Source organism: Sus scrofa, chromosome 6, assembly GCF_054392235.1.
Source record: "Sus scrofa isolate SSC_HxYL_T2T_F1_AM1 chromosome 6, Sscrofa_HxYL_maternal_Yorkshire_Landrace_v2.0, whole genome shotgun sequence".
In the NCBI taxonomy this organism is placed as follows: domain Eukaryota; kingdom Metazoa; phylum Chordata; class Mammalia; order Artiodactyla; family Suidae; genus Sus; species Sus scrofa.
In genome coordinates, this window is record NC_139388.1 from 7,871,184 (window position 1) to 7,895,069 (window position 23,886).

Consider the following 23,886-nt stretch of genomic DNA (forward strand, 5'->3'; position numbering starts at 1 on the left):
TTGCAGACGCGGCTCGGATCCCGCGTTGCTGTGGCTCTGGCGTAGGCCAGTGGCTACAGCTCCGATTGGACCCCTAGCCTGGGAACCTCCATATGCCATGGGAGCGGCCCAAGAAATAGCAACAACAACAAAAAGACAAAAAAAAAAAAAAAAAAAAAAAAAAAGAACTTCAGAATAAAGGAACACGTATTCTTCTCCCTTAAATTTTTAGGGGATTAAATTTTCCACAAACTCTTTAATCTCCCTTCGAATAATAAAATGACTAAAAATGTTTAAAACAAGAGCACTTAAGAGATGGAAATACAGCTGAGTTTTATTTCCATGTGTTCTCGTTTGTACGTCCAAGTTTTATATATACGTAATAACACATATAAACAGATTACACATTATCTCTGTAATCCAAAAATATACGTAAAAGCTATTTTTTTTCCTTTCCAAAGCCTTCCAAGGCAATTCCTCAGCTGAAAAGCTCCAATCTGACTTGCTTGGCCAAGGACACTGCTGTCCTCTCCTTTTGAAAACTATCCATCTATTGAAAGAGGAGAACTGTCCCTGTGGCTGAGTCTACCGACTCCCTTGCAGTTCTCCTGGACCTGAGAGTTCAGACCCACTCATGCCTCGTGGAGCCTAAACAAGATGCTCCCAGGAAAGTGGCCATGCAGAAGAGGAAGAGAAAGCCCCTGAAAGAAGGTCTCCCCAGCGCCCCCCTGAGGCTCCCACTCTGGGTCTCTTTCATCAGCTCTGCACTGACTTGCATCCTGAAATCTCACCTTTGAGGAAGTCACTTAAGGCAGGCTCCATGTTGCCCCCCAGCGCGCATGTGCAGGAGGGGGGGCTCACACCGCCTTCTCGTATGACTTTGACATTAACTTAGGATGCACACATTTGCGCAAATGTATCCCATACTGGGGATGGGCCACAATTTGCAGAAGAATCCCACTGCCTATAGGCCAACCGCAGCAGTCCTGGACTTCTCCCTGGAAATAGCGGGGCCGAAGGACTCTCCTTGGAAGCTGAGTTATAATGCGTGAAAGCACACCTGCATTTCCATTTTCATCTGGATTATGGGTCATTTTCCCTCTATACCCCGTTTTCCAGATTTTCTAAAAATAATTTACAATAAGCATTGCTTTTATAAACTAAAAAGAAAAAAAGTGGACATCTAAATATATAAGAAGGGCCCACGGTTGATTTTACAAAATGCTCACCTGTCACTCTGGCCCTCACAGGCTCCAGCTGCTCCTTCTTATTTCTGCCAAATAGTATATCCATCGCGTGGATCGAGAGTGAGGGGAACAGTGAACAGAAGCTCCACGGTGCTCAAGGCGACTGCTCTCGGCCCCTCCTTTTCTCTCCTTCCGCCTCCCCTGCAGCTTCCTTCATTTACATCTCCTCTCCAGATGCCAACTGCTCTCCCCTCTGCTTTCCCCTGAAGGCCTGGTACCTCTTCTCACACTGTGTGGGCGTTATTTACGTCTGGTCAAAGGTAAATTCCCCAGCCGTGGGTCCAGCTAATCTTTAATCCTCTGACTGTTTCCCCAGCGCTCCCTTTCCGCTTCCACTTTTTTGGCTTAACCAAGAAAAGCTACTTTTCCCGCTTGGCTTAAACTGGCAGGATTTCATTTAGTGGTGCCTTCTGCTTAGTTCTGCTGCCTCAAACAATCCAACCCTGGGGGAGGTGGGGACGGTTTACGGGCAGAAGAAGAGAGACTGCCAGGACCACGAAGGGACACTGGGATTAGGGGAGCCCCCAGCATGTCACTCACATGAAGTCCTGCTGCACAGCAGGGCACCTGACTGCAGAGATGGAAAAGGTGTTTTATTTTGAATAAAGGTCCCTGAGCCTCCCTATGGGGCCAAGAAAAAAGAAATCATATGTAAGGAGCAATTTAACTCACTACATTTCTTTTTTTTGGGAGAAGTAAACAAAATATTTCACATACTCACAATACAGGGAACCGAAAACTCTACTCGAGAACTTGAAGGAATGTAAAAATCAGACTGGAGCTCCAACTTTCTGGCCCATCAAGAGCAAAAACAATGACTGGATCTGATTTGAGGATTCCTCGTATTTGTGAATCTCCTCGTGATGCCATTGCCTAAAATCCATGCAAGTGGCTGTGAATGTTGGGTGAGCAGTTTCTGGGCTCACCTTCGCTCCTACTGCTTTAAGAAAGAACCAGCTGTTCCCTCTCCGGGCGGAGTAAGAAAAGCGAGTGTTGCTGCTGTTACACACCCAGCTGGGTCTCGTTAAGGTCGGGGCTGGACCCAGACTGTTCCAGCATCACAGAGCTCAGTCCTGAGAGCCGCCTGGCCGGCTTTGCTCCCCCTGGGCTGCACATTCCTGTCATGGGGCTGGGAGCTTCCGTAGCGCCCCCACCAGGCCCCACTCCAGAGCCACAGATTTGGTCTCTGATGGTACAGCCCAGCCCTCGGGAGTCTGAAAACCTCTCCAGATGATTCCATGTGTGTTAAGACAGCCTGGTCCAGGGGAAGATGCTACAGTTGGGTATTGTAGGTTTACGTTGCTCTCTGTTCTGTGTCTGGGGGATGTTACCCTCTTTGAGCCTCCATTTCCTTGTCTGTAAAATCTCCAGAACAAGGAAAGTCAGTGGTCTAGCAAAAGCTCCCGTCCCCAAACAGTTAATGATGTGGCCCTTTCTGCCCTGTTGACTCAGAAGGCCCTTCCCTTTGACCCACATTTCCCATTCTGTCCCACGAGAACGCAACAATTTATTGTGCCCTCTGGTCTAAACACATGTTGGGGTTCCTTGTTCCTACGCTGTGAGTGCTGAGTCCTTGTGAGGCTTTAAGGAGAAGGTCTGGCACACACGGAGGACACGGGGTGGGGGACTCATACCGCCCGGGGAGGCAGCTCTGGGGCAGAAGAGAAGGGCTCAGGGCTTGCAGAGATCAGAAGACCTAGCTTGGGATCTCAGCCCTGTGATTTAAAAACTGTGACTTGTCACATGACCCCCCTGGACCTCACTTTATTCTGCAAAACGGGCTGGCAACGCCCATGTCCCGGGGTTTGCGGGGAGGATTATACTCAAGTTCTGTATGTAGGTGAAATCACGAGTGTGCTCTCCTTTCTTGTCCGCTCTGTATATTCAGAAAAGCAATGGCCCCATCCATCAGGAGCATTCTGAGTCTTTGTGAAGCCCAGCACGTACTGGCTTGCTCCGGCCCTACACAGAATCCTGTCAGATGGGTGTTCTTAGCCGCGTTTTGTGGATAAGAAAATGCAGGGAAGAGAAAATCATGGACTTGGAGAAGAGACTTGTGGCTGCCTGATGGGAGGAGGAGGGAGTGGGAGGGATCGGGAGCTTGGGCTTATCAGACACAACTTAGAATAGATTTACAAGGAGATCCTGCTGAGTAGCATTGAGAACTTTGTCTAGATACTCATGTTGCAACAGAAGAAAGGATGGGGGAAAAATGTAATTGTAATGTATACATGTAAGGATAACCTGACTCCCTTGCTGTACAGTGGGAAAATAAAAAAAATTATAAAAAAAAAAAAAAAAAGAAAATGCAGGGAAGAGAATCGGTTGCCTTGGATCACAGAGCTATTTCGAGATGAAGTTAGGAAGCAAAGCCGGGCAGCCTGACTTCAAAATATATCCTCTGACAGTTCCACACAGATCCAATGCATAAAGGATGTTTTCTAGATTTCTACTGAATGGCGTAATGGGTGGAGGACCCAAGAGGGCCCATCTTAGGTTGACAAGATGGCCTTGTTACAGAAAACTGAGGAACTGAGCTCCTTCAGTCAGGCCCCAGCTGCTCCCCAGGGACAATGATAAAGTGAAACGAAGGATTTTTTTACAGTGGTGATAATACCTTGATCATAGCAATAGGTAACTCTGTTTGTTTTCTAGGGCTACCAGGACAAAGTACCGCAGAAGTTAATCTTCCCACAGTTCTGGAAGCTGGGAGGTTCACATTCAGGGTGTGGCAGGGTTGGTTTCTTCTGGGGCATCTCCTTGGCTTGTAGACGGTCTTCTCGCTGTGTCCCACAGGGTCCTCCCTCTGGACCTGGGTATCCTGCTGTCTTCTTGTGTGTCCCCTCTTACAAGGACACCAGTCAGCTTGGGTAAGGACCCTCCCTAATGGCCTCGTTTTAACTTCATCGCCTCTTGAAAGGCCCTGCCTCTAGTACCATCCCCTCCTCAGGTACTGGGGTTAGGACGTCAACATATGGCTTTGGGGAGGGGATACAGTGGAGCCCATAACAATTACCATGGAGGCACAGTGAGTTAAGGCAAGATGCTTGGGCTGAAAGTAACAGGCTATCTGCCGAAACACCAAAGATGTGCATTTATCCCAAACATCAATCACCTGAGGGTCCTTGGGGCGGGGGGCTCTGAAGGCATCTGGGTCATCTTGCCAGGCTCCCACTTCCCACACTGTCATCCTCAGAGGGTGGGTTTCTCGTTCTTGGGCATGTTCCGTTTTGCTTATGAATGGCTGTCTTCCCTCCAGGAGTCACATTCTTGCATAAAAACTATAATAGCAGGGAGAGAAGATGGGGACAAAAGAGGCATTTTTTTTTTCCATTGTTCTTTCTATGCCAGAGAAAACTCTTTCCTATAACCCTCTAAGTAGCGTTTTCTCTTAGTCTCATTGGGTGAACTGTGTCACATGACCTCCCCTAGTCCAATCCGTGGCCAGGAGGACAGGAGTGCCCTGAATTTCCTTAAACCCTTCACAGGTCTTGGGAGGTGGGGCACATTGCCACCTGAATCATTTCAGGGTTCCTTTTCTTTTTTTTTTTTTTTTTTTTTTTGTCTTTTGTCTTTTTGTTGTTGTTGTTGTTGCTATTTCTTGGGCCGCTCCCGCGGCATATGGAGGTTCCCAGGCTAGGGGTTGAATCGGAGCTGTAGCCACCGGCCTACGCCAGAGCCACAGCAACGCGGGATCCGAGCCGCGTCTGCAACCTACACCACAGCTCAGGGCAACGCCGGATCGTTAACCCACTGAGCAAGGGCAGGGACCGAACCCGCAACCTCATGGTTCCTAGTCGGATTCGTTAACCACTGCGCCACGAGGGGAACTCCGAGGGTTCCTTTTCATTAGCAAGGAAGAAGGAGGGGATGGAGCCTGCAGTGTTGGCTGCAGGCAGGACAACGTTCACGCATTCTCACATTCATTCGTTCAACATACATTTCCTCAGCACCTGCTACATGCTGAAATACAGCAGTGAGCAAAAGAGGAAAAGAATGCTGTGCCTCCTTGGAACTAAGGCTGACTACATGCCAAGTTCTGAGGATAGAGAGGTGAGGATGAGAGTCAGTTCCTGTCTTCTTGGGCTCTCATGATGATCCTTCTGTTTGGGGGACTGAGTCTGTATATCCCAAAGGACTATTCATTTCCCAAGGCAGTGCCGGGGTTCATGGGACTGCCTTCAGGTCAAACCTCCATCCCCGCTCTTTATAAACAGAGATAGCAAGCAGCAGCTGTTTTCTTATTCTGTTTTCTTCTTCTTATTTTCCAAGAAGTTCTGGCATCACGCTAGAACCACAAAGGCCTGACCCCTGCTTTCTAGGTCTTTGCTAATATGGGAAGAGTGGGACCAGAGACTTGTTGCCTGCAGGAGCCTATGATAAACACTACTCACTGGATGCTTGATACAGGCCAAGTAGCGTGCGAAGTGTCTAATTATTAGCTGTCTTTTCTTTAATCTCTATGAAGGAGTCATTAGCAATCTTATTTTTACAGCCTCACATGTGGAGGAATTTGATCAAGGTCAACAGCTAGTCAGAACACATTCTTCCCCGGGACCCAGCAATGCTTCTCATCTTTGTGAAGCTGCTGGTGGAGGAACAGAGTAGATAAGAGAAAAAGAGTAGATGTTCAACAATTTCTAAAATGTATACGCTGCCTTAAAATGGGATGGAAAGTGGCCACTGCCTAAAAGAACAGGGCCATGGGAACGTGAAGGCAAGTAGCTGAGTTTGGCCACAGAGGTTTGTCGTGTAACAAACCACTCTAAGGCCTGTGGCTTCAAACAACCAGTTAGAGTATGTCTGTGGTCCTGGGGGCTCAGCTCCATGGGCTGACTGTGCTCTGCGGGTCAGTTCTTCCGCTTTCATTGTGTCCTAAGCCGAGACCATGTCCAGGAAGGCATTCATGTAGGAGTTCTCCTATACCATCCAATACGGTAGCTGCTAGTAGCTTGTGTCTGTTTAAACTTCAGTGTAAATTAATTGCTGTGACCTTAAGTTTTTCATCCATACTAGCCACATTTCAAGGGCTCTGTAGACACATATGGCTGGTGGCTGCCAAACTGGACAGTGCAGAGCATCAAGGCACCCTGGACGGTGGTACTGACAGTGCGGAGTTAGCAGAAGAGCTTCCAAGATGGCATGTGCGTGTGACTCCAGGGGACAGAAGCAGTTACGACTGCACAACAAGCCCGTTTAGAGGGTAGAGGTGTAAAGGTAAAAATGTGAATGGCTCACTCCTCCATTCATCTGTTCCACAGATAGAGCGCTACCTGTCCAGGGGGAACAGTTGCCATCAGAGGTGACAAAGAAGCAGGAGTGAGAAATCCTCGAGGCCAGGGAGCATGGTGAGAAGAGGGATGTCCAGAAGGCTTCCTGAAAGGGGCAGTGCTGGGCCAAGCGCTGAGCCAAGCGCTGAGGGACGGCCGGGAAACGGCCACACGGAGGAACTAGCGGAGTGGCCCAGAAGGGAAAGAGCTCATGCACAGACAGAGTCGTCACACGGCAGGGCCACACCACCTCATTCCAGACCACTGAAAGGGCAGGTGAGCAGGACAGGGGAGGAGGGCCCAGGGGAAACTAGCTGGCAGGAGAGGGAGGGAGGGGAGAGGAGAATTGCTCAGACTTGAGGCACCGCAGGCTGAGGTTGCTGAGAAGGAAGCAGGAAGAAGGTTGGCGTTTCCTTCCCTGAGCCGGGCTGAGCACTTGCTGGACTTCCTCCCAAGTCGCACGTGTTTACACAAGTCGGCCATGCTGCCTCCAGCAGCGATTCCCTTCCAGAGGATGGAGGCTTGGTACAGAACCGCACATCGTCTGCCCTCCACGGGGTCCAAGAGGCTCTCAGGGTCCAAGAGGCTTGGTCTCTTCTCTCAGGGAGGGAGAAAGAAGGGTGTTCCCTGCTCTGCATTTTGCGCTCATCTTCTTATCCTGGCAGAGGTCTGGCAGGCACTATTACTATTCCCTCTTTACAGAGGAAGCAACTGAAGCTTTTGAGATTGTGCCCCTGGGCCCGAAATCTCACACCATGTGGCAGGGATGGGAGATCAAATGTGGGATCCTCGGAGCTTGCAATTTGGGGGAAGGTGCAGGAAGAGAGGCTACCCTTCCCCAGGGCCACTTTTTCCATGAAATGTGCTGTGTCCATACAACAGTCTTGAGATGAAGAAGCTGAATTCAAAAGGGAAAGTTTCTGTGCTATAGAAACAACAGCCTTATTTTGCAATTCTATATCTTCTGTCACAAAGTTATGGCCTAAAATGAGTTAATATTTGCCTTTTGGAGATAATGTTATCATATCTAAATTACTTTGCAGCTTTCCAATTAAATAAGCTTTTAAATGGTGCCTCTAATTAGCCAGGGTGATAAGCGGAGCAGATAGTGTAGAAAGGGTTCAAGGTGACAGGCAAAGTCCCAGCAGAGGTGGCACCTGGCTCCTGGGGGGCAAAGCATGGGTGATGAGCTGCAGAAAAAGGATGCAGAGAGCAGTGGGAGAGCCTCCCTAGGACTCCTGGAGAAAACGTTCCACTGCTAAACAAAGACCATAAATTATGCCATTAATATTTAAGAGGACTGGTTACTTGCTCAAAGTCCCACCCAACAACAGAGGCTGCTGTCACATAGGGTATTATAGATAGAAAACTGGGAAATCATAGCTCCTGACCTCAGTGAGATCAGAGCCCAACAAAGGAGAAAGGAATGCAAATAATCACAATAATATAGACGTGCTGTATATGATCACTTATGTAATAATTTATCACACTTGGGAAGTGGAATTGACAAAACTGAAATGCAAACATCAGTGCTAGAAACCTAAAATCGATGCTCAATTTTCCACCCTGTACTTTAGGGCCCGATCAATGAGCCTGGACAAAAGTTCAATTTAAGTAATAACCGCTAGGTTATAGTCTGGAAGATGCCCTGACATTTCTATCTCCTCTGTAATCTTCCAGAGTGCGCCTCTCTCTCCTCCAGGCCCAAGTCACTGCCCTATTTCTGACTTCCTAGGAACAGCGTCCTCATGGGCTTCCAGTCCCACCCCTCCAATCCACCTTCCCTGCTGCCGCCAGGTGACCTGGCTGAAATTCATATCTGACGTCACCCTCCTATTGAAAAATCCAGAGATGAGCACGGTGCCAGGCACATAGCAGGTCTCAAGAGATATGGAATGAATGAATGGCATATGGCCTCACTGTGGTACACTGTCACAGTGTTAGTTTGCCAGGGCTGCCGTGACAAAGTGCCACAAACTTGGTGGCTTAAACAATAGAAATGTATTCTCTCACGGTTCTAGAGGCCAGATGTCTAAAGAAAGGTGACAGAATAGCCATGAGCCTTCTGAAGTCTCAAGGGAAGACTCTTCCAACTTCTGGTGCGGCCCACACTGTGAGATTTCTTGTCTTGCGGATGCATCACTTCAATCTCTGCTTCTGTGGTCACAGGGCCTTCTCGCCTCCGTGTCTCGGTGTCCACATCTGCCTCTTCTTACAACGACATCAGTCCCTGGATTGGGGCTCCCCCTTAACCCAGCAAGACCCCTTCTTAACTTGATCATATGTGCAAAGGCCCAGTTTCCAAATAACGTCACATGCACAGGTACTAAGTATCAGAATTTCAGCATGTCTTTCTGGAAGGTGCAACTGAACCCACAGTAGTTATTAACAACTCAAAAGTAGAAACTAAAAAGCTTGTAAGTGGATTTATTTTGTACATCTAAATTCTTGTAGTCTCTCTCTCATCCTCTCTTATTTTCATTTTTAAAGCTAAAACTTTTTTTTTTTTTTTTTTTTTTTGCTTTTAGGGCCATACCCACAGCACATGAAGCTCCTAGGCTAAGGGTCAAATCAGAGCTACAGCTGTCAGCCTACGCCACAGCCACAGCAATGCAGGACCCGAGCCACATTTGCGACCCACACCACAGCTCACGGCAACACCGGATCCCTGATCCACTGGGGAGAGGCCAGGGATCGGACGCTCATTCTCATGGACACTAATTGGATTCATTTCTGCTGCACCACAGCAGGAACTCCCTAAAGCTAAAAACTTTGAAGCGGTGCTTAAAAAGGGAAAAAGTGGCAATTAACTCCGATAGAGCCTGAGAAGGCTTCTGAGCAGAGATCTTGAAATGAGTCACTCTTGGAAAAGGGTGTAAGTGTGCAAGTGTAGAAGAGAAGGCATTCTCAGTGGAGAAACAGCTTGTGCAAAGGTGTGGAGGTGTGGCCATGCACGGCAGGCCGCCCAGTGGGGGATAACATAGGGTTTTGTAGTGTATGTGGGTTCTGGGGTACTGACACAAACGAGGGACTTGGCATTCTGGGGGTCTCTCTCTGAGACCCCCTTTCTACCAGCTCTCCCCCAACCCTTCCCTCCACCTCACCCCTTTCTTCCTGGCTCGCCCTTCAAGGTCCAGGTTACCAGGCATCCTCTAGAAGCAAACAACTGAGAAAAATGTGGGCCAACCCGGAAGGCTCGTCTGCACACATGTTTAAAAACTCAGGAGCATACCACACGCCATTCCAATGACCGAGGTCATTATCAGACCTGGTCCCCAAGTAGAGAACTGACACCATCAAGAAAAGTGTGCACACACAACTCAGCTGTGCAGGTGTGCTTCCCAGAACCGGACCCGGCAGCCTGAGCCTTCAAGAGGAGCAGCAACATGAACAACAGAGAGTTATTAATTTGGTTTAAGGAGGCACTGAGTCCATAGAAAGAATCACGAAGGTGCTCAGGCCCTGAGGGCAAGCATCCCAGTCCTGAGAACAGACTTGTCTGAACGTGGCTCTCCCAGAAGCAGACCCGAAGACAAAGACTGCAGAGTAAATGCTTTATCTGGGAGGTGAGCCCAGGAAACGGCAGCAGGGGAGTGGGGAGGTGAGTCAGGGAGGGGAGACACTAACGGTGCAATAGCAAGGCCATTACCATCTCAGCAACTGAGGCTCCATCTGGTGGGGGACCCCAGAGAGGGCATGAGCATGTCTCAGAGTGAGCTTTTTTTTTTTTTTTTTCCCACTGTACAGCAAGGGGGTCAGGTTATCCTTACATGTATACATTACAATTACATTTTTCCCCCAGCCTTTCTTCTGTTGCAACATGAGTATCTAGACAAAGTTCTCAATGCTATTCAGCAGGATCTCCTTGTAAATCTATTCTAAGTTGTGTCTGATAAGCCCAAGCTCCCGATCCCTCCCACTCTCTCCCCCTCCCATCAGGCAGCCACAAGTCTCTTCTTCAAGTCCATGATTTTCTTTTCTGTGGAAAGGTTCATTTGTGCTGGATGTTAGATTCCAGTTATAAGTGATATCATATGGTATCTGTCTTTGTCTTTCTGGCTCATTTCACTCAGGATGAGAGTCTCTAGTTCCATCCATGTTGCTGCAAATGGCATGATGTCATTCTTTTTTATGGCTGAGTAGTATTCCATTGTGTATATACACCACCTCTTCCGAATCCAATCATCTGTCGATGGACATTTGGGTTGTTTCCATGTCTTGGCTATTGTGAATAGTGCTGCAATGAACATGCGGGTGCACGTGTCTCAGAGTGATCTTGAGAGAGCTGAGGAACTGACCCACCAACTGTGGTCAATAAGGGTGAGAGTTTCTCCCAAGAGCCTCTAACGTCCAGCCACTTCCCTCCTGTTCTTTGTGTGCAGGGTGAGGCAAAGCCACAGCTGCCTGACACAGTAAGTGTGAGGGCTTAAGGCAGGGCATCGACAATGTCTGCTAAAACCCTCAAGAGGTAACTCAGCCAGCCTAAAGGGTAAGTGCAAGAAGATGCGCAGAGCAGTGTTGACCAGGACAGCAGACCTGGACGCATCACAGATGACCAAGACCACACAAAACATCTAGCAAATGGGAACGGCGTAGTGAATGTCCATTCACTGGAAGGAGGCTCGGCCACCCCCATGCTGCTTTTGGCACCATAGAAAGGGCTTGCTATCTCACGCTAAGGGGGAATGCAAGGTGCGATATGAGCTAGTTACACATACACCATGATTGTCTGGGTAAACATCTATCTGCCAAAGAAGAAGCAGTCGAAGGAATCACAAAGAAATGAAATTGGAGGAGTTCCCGTCGTAGTGCAGTGGTTAACGAATCCGACTAGGAACCATGAGGTTGAGGGTTCGATCCCTGCCCTTGCTCAGTGGGTTAAGGACCCGGCGTTGCCGTGAGCTGTGGTGTAGGTCACAGACGTGGCTTGGATCTGGCGTTGCTGTGGCTCTGGTGTAGGCTGGCAACTACAGCTCCGATTAGACCCCTAGCCTGGGAACCTCCATATGCCGCGAAATCGGCCCTAGAAAAGACAAAAAAAAAAAAAAAAAAAAAAAAAAAGAAAGAAAGAAAGGAAGAAAGAAATGCAATTGGAGAGGGACATGGGACCATGAGAATTCTTTTGCTATGTTGTGGTTGACTGAGTGGAGGGCAAAGAGTCAATGTGACTAATACAAAACCAACTGATAGAGAACAGTGTTTCCTGCATCCCCTCCCAGATAAACTGATTGCCCTTCCATTCCTGTCTCAGCTTCTGAGGGAACCTAAACTAAAACAGGTTTCTTCCCAAGACTGAGATGTCTGGGCCACAGGGCATGAACAGTTTTATGGTTCTTTTTAGGGACTCAATGCCCTACTTAAACAGAATTTGTTCTCTTTCTGTTTTCAATTGCTGATCCTACAAATCAGGATTTGGAGGCCCAGGCAGCTGGATCAGATCACTGGAATCACATGCACACGGACCCAGCCATGCCCTGCTTCCTTTATTCCCATGCACAGAATTTAAGGCACATGGTGAGCTGACATCACCAAGATGAAGTCTGTGCCCACGAGACTGCAGTTTATCGAATATAATGAATGTGAAATGGAATTTAGCCTGCAGATTTGCATTCCTTATCGAATGTCTCCAAGCATGTTCCATGAGGGACATAAATTAAGCCTTTACCCAGGAGATACATTATCTCTGCGTGTGGCCTTCCAGATAGTTTTCTAATGAAAGTCACTAGACGTTTGGCCTCTGGAGATAAGAGCCCTGTTCTGCCCAGCTTGGGTTCCAGCCTGTGAGTCAGCAGTGACATCAAATCCTGCCTAGGGCTCTGTCTGGCCGGGCTGCTGCACACGACTCAGAAGGGCTTCTGGGAAAGGGGTGGGAGGAAGGGTCAGCCCCCCAGGGACCTGGGAGATGGGGCCAGGCTGGCAAATGCTCAGTCCTACTATGTGCCAGCCAATGAATAGACAGAGATTAAGACACATTATTCCTTCCCCCTAAGAAACTGACAAAATAAAACAATCCACATGTCCATTAACAGAAAAACAGATGAGCAAAATGTGGTCTATCTTTACAATGGGGTATTATTCCAAGATTAAAAGGAATGAAGTTCTGGAGTTCCCATTGTGTCTCAGCGGTAACAAACCTGACTAGTATCCACGAGGAGGTGGGTTTGATCCCCGGCCCCGCTCAGTGGTTAAGGATCCAGCGTTGCTGTGAGTTGTGGTGCAGGTCACAGACATGGCTTGGATCTGGCATGGCTGGGGCACTGATTCATTCCCTAGCCTGGGAGCTTCCATATGCTGCAGGTGCGGCCCTAAAAAGACAAAAAGACAATTAAAAAAAAAAAAAAAAAAGGAATGAAGTACTGATACATGCTCTGATATGGATGAACCCTGAAAATGTACTTGTCACAAGAGTATACATATGATTCCATTTATATAAAATGTCCAAAACAGGTAAATCCATAGAGGGAGAGGTAATGGTTGCCAGGGGATGGGGCGGGGGGGGGAGCAAAACCCAAAAACTGGTACCTTAGGTCAGAGAAAGTTAACCGCTTAAAACCACACAGAGACAACGGTGTTCTCAAAGACTTTGGCCAACCTACTACGAGAAATGTTTATCTGACCCCTTTTTGGAAGGTTCCAGAGCCTCACCATGTTCGATGGCTCCCTTCTCCAACCTCAAATGACTAACTTCTCATGCCGACCATCTCAGCAGTGCTGGGATTTGTCATAATAGAATAAACCAGGCCCTCGGTGTCTCCCCTGTTGCAGCCCAAATGGCCTACATTGGTATTTTCCTAAAGCAGAAGTTCCCCAGAGGGACTCTGGGGTTAGTTAAAACAATGTTCCCCCCACTAAAGTACCACAGTGGTGGTGGCATATTTAATTAATTTGAAAGGTATCACGAATGTCACACATTACTCAGGAAGGCCAACAAAGAGCTCAGCTGGGGATGTATTCATTTTAAAAAGCCCTTCACTGAACTTTTATCCTATAAACTTTAACTGTGTGCCAGAAAAGGGGGGGGGGCATTAATACCTGCTGTGAGATGGATGAAACACGAAGACACTGTATGATCGTCAAAGAAGCCAACCACAAAAGGTCACAGAGCGTATGATTCCATTTACATGAAACTTCCAGGACAGGCACATCCCTAGAGATAGGAAGTACATTAGTCCTTGTCTGAGGGGAGGGGTGAGGGGGTGTGTGGAATGGGGTGAGAATGCTAGTGAGTACAGGTTTCTTTGGTGGGGGGAATGAAGGAAAAATGGGCTAACATTGATTGTGCTGATGGTTGTACAACCTTGTGAATATACCAAAAACTGTGGAGATAGATACATATATATATTTCTTGGGGGGGGGGTTATTTTGTTTTTTCTAAGGCCACACCCGAGGCATATGAAGGTTCCCAGCTTAGGGGTCTAATTGGAGCTGCAGCCGTCAGCCTACGCCACAGCCACAGCAATGCGGGATCCGAGCCATGTCTGTGACCTACACCACAGCTCACGGCAATGCCAGATCCTTAACTCACTGAGCGAGGCCAGGGATAGAACCCACAACCTCATGGTTCCTAGGTGGATTTGTTAACCACTGAGCCATGACAGGAACTCCTGTGGATGTATATTTTAAATGGGTGAATTGTATGGTGTGTGAATATACATATATATAGTCTTTTTAGGGCCATACCCACAGCATATGGAGGTTCCCAGGCTAGGGGTCAAATGGGAGCTGTAGCCACTGGGATACACCACAGCCACAGAAATGCCAGATCCGAACCACGACTATGACCTACACCACAACTCATGGCAACACTGGATCCTTAACCCACTGAGTGAGGCCAGGAATCGAACTTGTGCCCTCATGGATGCCAGTCAAATTTGTTTCCGCTGAGCCATGACGGGAACTCCATGAATTATATCTTAATCAACCTTTTATTTAAAAAAAGAAACTCAGAGGAGAGAGGCATATTATATGAGGCAAGTTCTACAAGGTTCATTAAGGAAGTATCTTGGAACAGATCACAGATCAGCTCAAGGATGATCACGGAAGGCCCCGGGAGAAGGGGGCTCGTGGCAGAAGGAATAGCACAGACAAATATACAGAGACACGAAGGAAGGTCACCCCCAATGAATTATGATAGGATATAATTATAATTGTAATCCAAGCTGTGACTTTTGAGCTTGTGGGGGAATGATGGACCTGTGAGATTTTTTTTTTAAAAAAAAGAATTTGTAATTTTGGAAGAGGTAATACACTCACGTGGTACAAAGTGGAAGTCTCAAAAAAGGTGGTCAACGTGACGAAAAATATCACGCCTGTCTCTGTCTCCCCCTGCCTCGTCCCCACTCTCCCGCCCTGGGCCATCACTACTGCCAGTCTTTCATGTGTCCTTTATGAGATATATTACACACGTACGAATAAATACGCACATGGGTTTCGTGTAAATGGGACTGCATCATCAACAATGTTTCACACTCTTCTTTCAGTACTAGCCCAAAACTTGAGGATTCTTTCAAACTTGTATACAAAAAACACATTCTTTTTTAGTGGGTATGTAGGATGTACCACGTTTGACTAACCAGTTCTCTATTAAGGGATGTTTAGGTTGTTTCTAATCTTTCTTTCTTACAAAATTCTGCAATGAATAACCTCAGACACAGGATGTTTTACATATGTCTGCATTCATCTGCCCGTGAAATTCCTAGAAATGAAACTGCTCCATTATAGAGCTTTTTCTTTTTTCTTTTTTTTTCTTTTTAAATTTTGAGAGCTATCATCATATTGCCCTCGACCGGGATCGTTCCAACTGATGCCTCCATCAACAATCGGTGAGAGAGGCTGCTCCTCTACATTTTGGGGGTCTGTGGGGAAACACTGTCAGAGACGAGTTCATTCAGGGATTTGAATACAAAGCCAAGAGGTTTGAACTTGATCCACTGATCATGGACCCTCTGTCAGAAGGTTAGGCAGTGGGTGAGGGTGGGCAAGTTTGAAGTTTTAAAGGCTTGTTTTCATGATGATACCACATGAATTTTGTAGGCAATTTTTTATGCTCAAACAGGAATGAGTGGTAATGTGATGAGGCAGAGAGTAGAAAAATATCTCCATTAGGATGGGAGCCCTGCTGGGGAGAATGTGATTATCAAGTGGGCACAGCAGCCGCTCCAGACAATGGGCTTGGGTATGGGCACAACGTGCTCTCTTCACTGCACCATAACTCTAGCGTTCCTGCCATTTTTCTTTTATCACATACTTCCCACAAGCTAAGGCGTCTCATGAGACATTTAGCCCCCAAAGGTCACAACACAAAACCAATAACAAGGAATTTTTATCAGACGCTAACAGTTGACTCGATGACAGGCAGACAAGTGATACAGCAACTTTATCTTTCTCTACAAGACCATTTTGCAAATTAATTGGATTTGGAACTGGCAACGAACAAAGAGCCGGAAGAAGCAAAAATGCAAACACATTCATCCTGAATCTTTTGTCTCTGAAGTAAGAGGTTAGTTGCTATTATGTGATACAGAAAGAGAAGGGAAGATGGATGGCAGTTAGTTGTGAAGGCACCAGCATATGAAGGACCTGAGAGCTAGCTCTACCCAGACATGCCAGTGGTGGTTCAAGGATGAGTGCCTTGACCTTGATCCTCGTGGGGCTTGCTCTGAGGTTTAGGGCCATCACTGCTAAGCCAGAGCATGACAATTCCTGCTCTGAGAACCAAGTGGGTTTCAGAGATGCTTGCTATGAATTTGTGCCTCTCGGCCGCACCTTCTATGGTGCCCAGAGCTGGTGTGAGGGCCAAGGAGGCCATTTGGTCTTTATTCGTGATGAAAGCACCCAGCAATTTCTGCAGAAGCACATTTCCCAAGACAGGGAATGGTGGATCGGACTCACAGGGAATTTGGCTCAGAAGGCAACCACGCAAGGTAGGTGCTGTGATATTTGTTTTATGGGGAATTTGTAGCTGTGATTCTCACCATAGCTTCTTACCCAGAACTCCATGGAAAAAATCACTATGTCTCAATTCTCATGGTAAGGCTCCCTTTTGATTGTCTTGTGGACCAAATAAAAAAATTCTTGTGCAGTTCCTTGCACAGAAACGGGCACATAGCCGACACTCCTGAAATGATATATATATTTTTTTTTTGGCTGTACCCAAGGCCTATGGAATTTCCCAGGCCAGGGACTGAACCTGTGCCTCAGCAGTGATCCAAGCCACCACAGAGACAATGCCAGATCTTTAATCCATTGTACCACAGTGGGAACTCCAAAATGACCGTTTCTTTGTATGTGCCTAAGACTAGCTATGACTTCTTCAGTTCTTGCTAGAATAGTGCTGGGTGCTGAGTGCTTTACATCCACTTTCACACTGAATTCTTCTCACAACTGATGAGTTGTTATGTGGTCCCTATGTTACAGATGAGAAAACTGGGTCTCAGGGAATAGTGACTACGCTATTTTCGAAGTGCTTCCACATGTCCTTTCCCCACTTGTTATAAAACTAAAGTGGGTCGAGTTCCCATCGTGGCACAGTGGTTAATGAATCCGACTAGGAACCATGAGGTTGCGGGTTCGATTACTGGCCTTGCTCAATGGGTTAAGGATCCAGCATTGCCGTGAACTGTGGTGTAGGTTGTAGACGCAGCTCGGATGCCGTGTTGCTGTGGCTGTGGTATAGGCCGGTGGCTACAGCTCCGATTAGACCCCTAGCCTGGGAATCTCCATATGCCACGGGAGCGGGAGCAGCCCTAGAAAAGACAAACAAACAAACAAAAAAACAAAAACAAAACAAAACAAAAAACTAAAGTGGGTCAAGGGCTCAGCACAGCTCAATTCCCATTAGACACCTCATCCTTTCCTCAGGGAGGGGTCCTCCCTCCAAACCCAGCACATTCAGGTGAGTCCTTCTCCTTGCACCTGGAGGACCTCGCGCACACCTTTAGGACTTTTAGCCTGACTTAAGTTTTCAGGTGTCTTTCCCCAGGCGATGAGCTCTTCAAAGGAAGGAGCTGTATGCTGGCCATCGTTGTTTTCCTGGCATCTGTAGGTGCTGCTACTCTTACTTGATGGATGAGGAAAACAAGTCCAGAGAGAGGACATGACTTGCTCGGGATGATGCAGAGTCCTGCCCCCTTGTGTTGCCCCACAGAGGCTGCTAGGTTTTAGAAATGAGTAGCTTGGTCTGGGCTGAGCACCTGCAGACAAGTGTCAGCATGGACGGAAAAGCTTGAACAAAGGAAGAGCCAGGGAAGGTCATTTTAGGAAACACAAGCCAAAGGGTTTGAATTCTGAAATGTGTCTTCAGGCAACATCTATTGAATGGTTTCTTGCTTTGAAGATACAGAAATTGCAGGTTTCTGTATATCAAATGTTCATCCACATGCACTTAAAGGAGTGTGTCTATTTAAAATCTCCAAGGGGAGTTCCCATGGTGGCTCAGAGGAACTGAATCTGACTAGTCTCCATGAGGACGCAGGTTCAATCCCTGGCCTCGCTTAGTGGGTTAAGGATCCAGCATTGCCATGAGCTGTGGTGTAGGTCGCAGACGAGGCTTGGATCTGGCCTTGGCTGTGGCTGCGGCGTAGGCCAGCACTTATGGCTCCGATTCCACCCCTAGCCTGGGAACCTCCATTTGCCATGGGTGCAGCCCTGAAAAAAAGCCAAGAAAAAAAATCTCCAACGGACACTGCATGGGTGTTACAGCAAACAGGGTAAATCTGAGTAGGCTATGTCCCATCCTCCAACGTTTGATGTTATTTAAGACGCAAGGGCTGTCCTGGCTGTGTGCAGTACAACAGCAATTGTGTAACTAGATGTCAGGCACTTCTAAGTGCTGACAAATGGACAAAATTCATCCTGGAACAATCTGCAAGAAACATAACAATTATGGGAGTTGTCCATAGATTGGAAAAGGGAAGATGTTTTCATTTTATACCCTTTGGCACTGTTTGAATTTTTAAACCCTATGTATGGATTTCCTTTCCTTTAAAAAAAAAATGACAAATGTATTTTTGAATCTTCACAGTAAATTTTTTTTCTTTTTAGGGATGCACTTGTGGCATATGGAGGTTCAGCTGCAAGCCTTCATCACAGCCACAGCAATGCCAGATCTGAGCTGCATCTGTGACCTATGCTGCATTGCAGCTCAAGGCAACACCAGATCCTTAACCCACTGAGTGAGGCCAGGGATCGAATTCACATCCTTGTGGACACTAGTCAGGTTCTTAACCTGCTGAGCCACAACGGGAACTCCACAGCAAATAGTTGATATTCAGTGTCTTCTAGATCTCTGGTGTCCTTGAAATACCTGTGTATCACACACACACACACACCTCTTCAAGAGTCGCATCAGTGTATTCAAGGCTATAAAGAGTACTGAAGTCATGAACACTGCTTCCATTTTAACTCAGTGCTGCAAATAGAACTGCCAAGGGCCCCTGCTTCTCTCGGGAGCATCTTTGCCACCGAGGCATACTTCCGTGCTCTTGTTTCAGACTATGGTTGGACACTGCCGGAAGTGTCTCGTTTATGTAACTGAACTGCCTTGGAAGGCTCTGGGGCTGCACCCGGGACTGCAGGTGGAGGTCTTCTGTTGGAGGATAATGGCTAGGCAACACCCCTTCGCTGGCTCAGGAACAAGAGGCCTCCAGCCTGTCCGCACGGACTGCACACCCACTGCACACGAGGAGGGGGGCTGCGCGAGCCCTGTGCTCACCAGGATCAGGAGGACATCTCCAAGTCCTGGTGGTCATGTTCCCATCCCAGGGCCCGCGATCTGGCTGGACACCTCAAACGTGAGCTACAGCCACTGGCGCCAAGGGCAGGATGCTTCTGCTCCCAAGCTCTGCGGCTACATGGGGAGAGACACTTCCTTTGGGTGGGTGGCCTCGGACAACTGCACACAGGAGTTCGCCTTCATCTGCGAGTTTGGTGAGCGGGCCTCGGCCGTGGAATCTCCCTCTTTCTGACTTTCTGTCTCTCTTTGACTCTGTCTCTCTGGGTCTCTTCCTCCATCTCTCTCCGTATCTCTATCCCTCTAAATGCCCAGGGTCTCTGTGAGATGCTCTTTGTCTCTCCAGCCCCCATCTCATTCTTCCCTGTCCACCTACCTCCCCGCAAGTCTCCCCTGTCTCCTCTGTCTTTCCCCCTCTTGACCCGCATTGGAGGGACATGCTCGGCCCTCTCTCCGCTCCCTCTCCAGTCTTCCCATGAAGGGAGAGGTGGTCTCACTCCCTCTTGACTCCTGCTCCCTTGCTTTGAGCCCCTCATGCCCATATCCCATCCCAGCTCCTGAATTACCCCGTGCTTTGCTCTTCTGCCCTTTGCAGCTGCTGCCCATGGTTGACCTCCTTTGAGGGCCCTGGGAGCCCCTTCCTGAGACTGAGTTTACGGGTCCTCACAGGAGTGACCCATGGTCCTGGCTACCATGTGGGGCCTGGTCTTGGAGCTGAGCTACCCCAGGATCCCCTGCCCCTCAAGCTTCTGGGCTTCCTGGGCCCAGCCCCATCCCTGGCTCTAAGCCTCTCCCTGGAGACTTTGGCTCCCAGGCCCTTTTCTGGGTTTGAACACTTACAGGGGCCCCCACTCTCCTTCCCCGGGCATGTCTTTAACTCCCCTGGCCTGGCTGATTCTGCAAACTCAGAAGCTTAGGGGGCCTGTGGGTTATGAATCTTCCCTTGCTTCTTACCAAAACGTCCCCCACTACTCCTTTCCCCACCCCAGTGCAGCCTGTCCCAGCACCAGCAGCCCCTAGGGCCCTGCAGCCTCTGGCACTAGTGTGACACTAGGAAGAGCTAATGTATATCAAGCAGGACTCCCGGGTGCTGAGCTCGCAGTCCTGCGTGCACTGACTTATCACACAATAGAAGCACCTCCTGTATTCTATTGCAGGCCCATTGTAAAGCTAAGAAAAGGTGAGGCTCAGAAAGGGGAAGTTCCTTACCCAAGGCCATGCAGCTGGGAAGTAACAGAGATGAGGCTTAAAGATGAGAGAGAGAGACTGGGAGATGCTGTGCTGCTGGCGTTGAAGGCAGAGGAAGGGGCCACAATGCAAAGAATGTGGGAGCCTCTAACAGCTGGAAAAGGCCTGGGAATAGATTTTTCTTCTCCAGAAGGAACCAACCCTGCCTAATAGGGCCCATTTGGAACTTTCGACCATAACTGTAAGAAGATAGATTTGTGTTGTTTAAGCCACAAAGGTTGTGGTCCTTTGTGACAGCAACCATAGGAAATGAGCATAGGTTTTGGTCTCAACCCCTGCCCTGTGGCACTCGCACCAGGCAGATGGGCCTGAGTTTAAAGCCACTATTTCCCACTTTCTGCTGTGCATACCTGAGCCAGGTCACTCTTGTTCAACAAATCTTTACTGAAAGTGGACCATGTGCCAGGAGCTAGGCTGGGGTGGGGTCTCAGCCCATGGACCCGGCAGAGCCCGATGTTACCAGTGGGGAGGATAACAATACAATAGGACTGGTATGAAGACTCGTAAAATCACTCATTCATTCAACAAATGCTTGTTTAGCATCTATTATGTGCCAGACATTGTTTTCAGATAAGGCTCAAGGAAGGTACTTGAAAAAGGCACAATAACAGTTGCCAATTTTACAGCCCTTAACCTACAAGTGCAGATTCATTTAACCCTTCCTACAACGTGATGAGGTGCCCCACTGACTCCCCCAAGTAACTGGCAGAAGGCCAAGCGGTCAGAGCGTGGCAGTCTGGCTCCTGAGCCATGCTCCTGCCCACCACGTTATATTTCTCACCTCTGCTGAGTCAGCTCCCACTGTGACCCTGCGCCTCATGCTTCTGACCCCCGAGACCCCTCCACTCCCCATCACCCAGGCACCTGCCCACCCATGACCATGAGGCCCCCTAAGGCGTTGGCTTACCTTTGCCACAGGTGTCGGTCAGACCCTGGCCTGCGAGGGCCTCAATGCGACCATGCACTGCGGCTCGGGGGATGTCATCCAGATCCAGGATGCTTTCTATGGCCGCCAGACTCCCCATTATTGCACTAAGGACGCCGGGCACCCCTCATACCTGGAGGAGGCATGCAGCTGGGTCAGCGTCAAGGATGAAGTGGCAGGTAGGACCCAAGGGCTCTGTAGCTCCGGGTGCAAGTGCACCTCCCGGTGTCCTGTGCCCAGCAAAGGGGTTTGGAAGGATGGGACCATCTGACCTTGGATCTCCGAAATATAGGAAAACCAGCCAGTCTCTGCCCACAGCACCAAGTAGGGGAGCAAGGGGGCCGTGGCTCCCCCTTCACCTGCCATCAAACCCACTTGATGGGAAAGGTGGGCGTTTTGCTCCCCACCCCAACCAGGTGCAAGAAACGTTGCTTTCTTTTTTTAATTTAAATTTTTAACGTTTTAAAATACTTTAAACGTATAAAACAGGAATAAAAAATATTTCAGTGCACTCCCATGGACCCACTACACATCTGTGTCAAATCTTAACCTTATGCCTTACTTGATTAAAATTCTCTGCTGACAGAAATGAGTACGTTACATTATATATCATCCGCCTTGATACAGGTACCAGTTTGTTTCATCTATGGTATAACCACACCCTAGTTTGTCTCTCCTTCTGTTGAGAGATGTGTGGACTGTTACTTAATGCTGGCTATTGTGAATAATCCCGAAACAAACCCCTGACTGCCCCCTGCCCCCAACCAGTAGCTCCCCTTCATGGGGGAGAGTTTCTCTAGGGCCTTGTTCTAAAGCAGATTAAATCTGACTCTGAACCAGGTCTGTCTGGTGACAAGGATTTTCCCTTGGAAACAGCTTGTTCCTCTCCCCCCACGTCCGCCCCACGTTGTCCCTGCTCCCCTTAGAGCAGACGAGGAGGGAGGAAATCAGCTAGGTGGCTCACTCCGACTGGCCTTATTGCCCCAGCCTTCCTGAGGCTGTGGCCCCACCAAGGAAGAAAGGCCCAGGCAGGATGGGCTGATGGCTGTGCCCCCCTCACAGAGGCACTGATGGAGCTCAGCGGCCGTTTTCCTCAAAGGCCCAGGTGCAAGTTTCTGCACCTTGTAGCCACACCCAGAGAGCACACTGGAGGGGAGCCCTGCATCCTTTGGGGAAGGTTGGAGAGAAGATCTGGGCGGAGCCCCAGGGGATCTTTTTGTACCACAATCACTCACCCATCTGATGAATTTGCCAGCACACACTGAGCACCAGCACTGAGCCATGCACTATCTTGGCTCTTCAGATGCAAAGATGAATCAAACACAATCTAGTTCTTCAAAGAGGTCACAGTCTAATGAGGGGACACATACAAATATGGCAATCACCTAACAGTGTTACACAAAGGGAACAAAGGCGCTGCTTATTTACTCAAGCAAAACTCATTTTGTACCTGCTATGTATCAGGTACTATTCTGTGTGCTGGAGAAGGAGCAGTAGACAAAAAAAAAAAAAAAAAAAAAAAAACCAAAGCAGAACAAAGATTACCTCTCTCTTGGAGATTGTAGCCTTGTGCTGTGGATGCACATAGCAGAGCACAGAACGCATATTGAGGGGTGTAGCAAACCGGGAAACAGAAATCCCGCTAGGACTTTCAACAGAGGGAATTAAATGCAGGGAATGGATGGCCCAAGTCAGAGAGGTGCCAAGAAGCCCAACAGGGGATGACCATGCAAATGCAAACTGGCAGCAGCAGAAGCCACTACCATGCTGAAGGGCAGGAGAGACAACTGCAGGGGATGTCTTACCAAAACCAGAAGTCAGGGCCATCCAGAAGGTGCTGGAAGGATGATGGAGGTGGCCTGTAGGAGCAAGGACACAGAGGGAGAGCCTGGCCAGAGGGAGCTGGAGCTACCGAGGAGCTGCAGTGAGAGAGAGGGTGGCAGGCAGAATTAGGAACCCCAAATTCCCACCCTCATCCCTGGAAGTGAGGGTATGATAAGAATACCTGCCCGTGAATATGTTAGGTTACATGGCACAGAGGTCTTTGCAGATGTCATTATGGTTGCTCATCTTAAAATACAGAGATTATCCTGGCACAACCTAGTCACGTGATCCCCGCCAAGCAAAGAATTTTCTCTGGCTGGAAGTGGAAGAGCACTCGGGTAGATGGTTCAAGTGTGAGACCTGATAGGTCCTTGCTGGCTCTGAGATCCAGGGGGCCACAGGGAAGGACTGGAGAGAGGCCTAGGAGCTTAGAGGGTCCCCGCTGTCAGTGAGAAAAGAAATGGGACCTCAGTTCAAGAGCCCCAGGGAACTGAATTCAGCCAACAGCGAGAATGAGATTGCAAGTAGATTCCTCCCCAGAGCCTCCAGAGAGAAAACTCAGTCTTGCCGACACCATGATTCCAGCCCTGTGACCCCTGAGCAGAGCCTAGCAGAGCCTACCCAGACCCCTGACCTCCAGAACTGTGAGATAATAAATGTGTG

The 23,886-nt window shown here is 48.5% G+C and overlaps 2 protein-coding genes and 1 long non-coding RNA gene across 10 annotated transcripts in view; 2 read left to right on the forward strand and 1 right to left on the reverse strand.

The window, feature by feature from the left end:
• The window catches only part of BCO1 (beta-carotene oxygenase 1), a 176,915-nt gene that overhangs the window by 38,515 nt on the left and 114,514 nt on the right, over positions 1-23,886 (reverse strand). Inside the window, exons 29-36 of one of the 7 annotated variants that reach the window (XM_084958113.1) lie at positions 23,205-23,318; positions 22,635-22,750; positions 21,382-21,532; positions 13,529-13,643; positions 4,342-4,507; positions 1,948-2,099; positions 1,767-1,848; positions 1,209-1,455 (exon numbers count right to left, since the gene is read on the reverse strand). In XM_084958113.1, coding sequence (XP_084814239.1) covers positions 1,209-1,272 — 64 coding nt within the window. In that variant the 5' untranslated portion in view covers positions 1,273-1,455; positions 1,767-1,848; positions 1,948-2,099; ... (3 more) ...; positions 22,635-22,750; positions 23,205-23,318. 7 annotated transcript variants of the gene reach the window in all.
• On the forward strand, positions 1,372-10,297 carry LOC146402182 (uncharacterized). Its single transcript, XR_014805379.1, has 3 exons — positions 1,372-1,486; positions 6,488-6,772; positions 9,025-10,297. It is a non-coding gene; the product is annotated as an uncharacterized LOC146402182 (long non-coding RNA).
• The window catches only part of PKD1L2 (polycystin 1 like 2), a 101,719-nt gene continuing 92,168 nt past the window's right edge, over positions 14,336-23,886 (forward strand). The window contains exons 1-2 of one of the 2 annotated variants that reach the window (XM_084959471.1): positions 19,173-19,423; positions 21,393-21,578. Coding sequence is in view for 1 of the 2 variants with exons in the window: in XM_084959469.1 (XP_084815595.1) it covers positions 16,119-16,419 (301 nt within the window). In the remaining variant the exon portion in view is untranslated. Of the gene's footprint in view, positions 16,420-19,172; positions 19,424-21,392; positions 21,579-23,886 lie in introns of those variants that run through there. The other variant, XM_084959469.1, reaches the window with a different exon arrangement.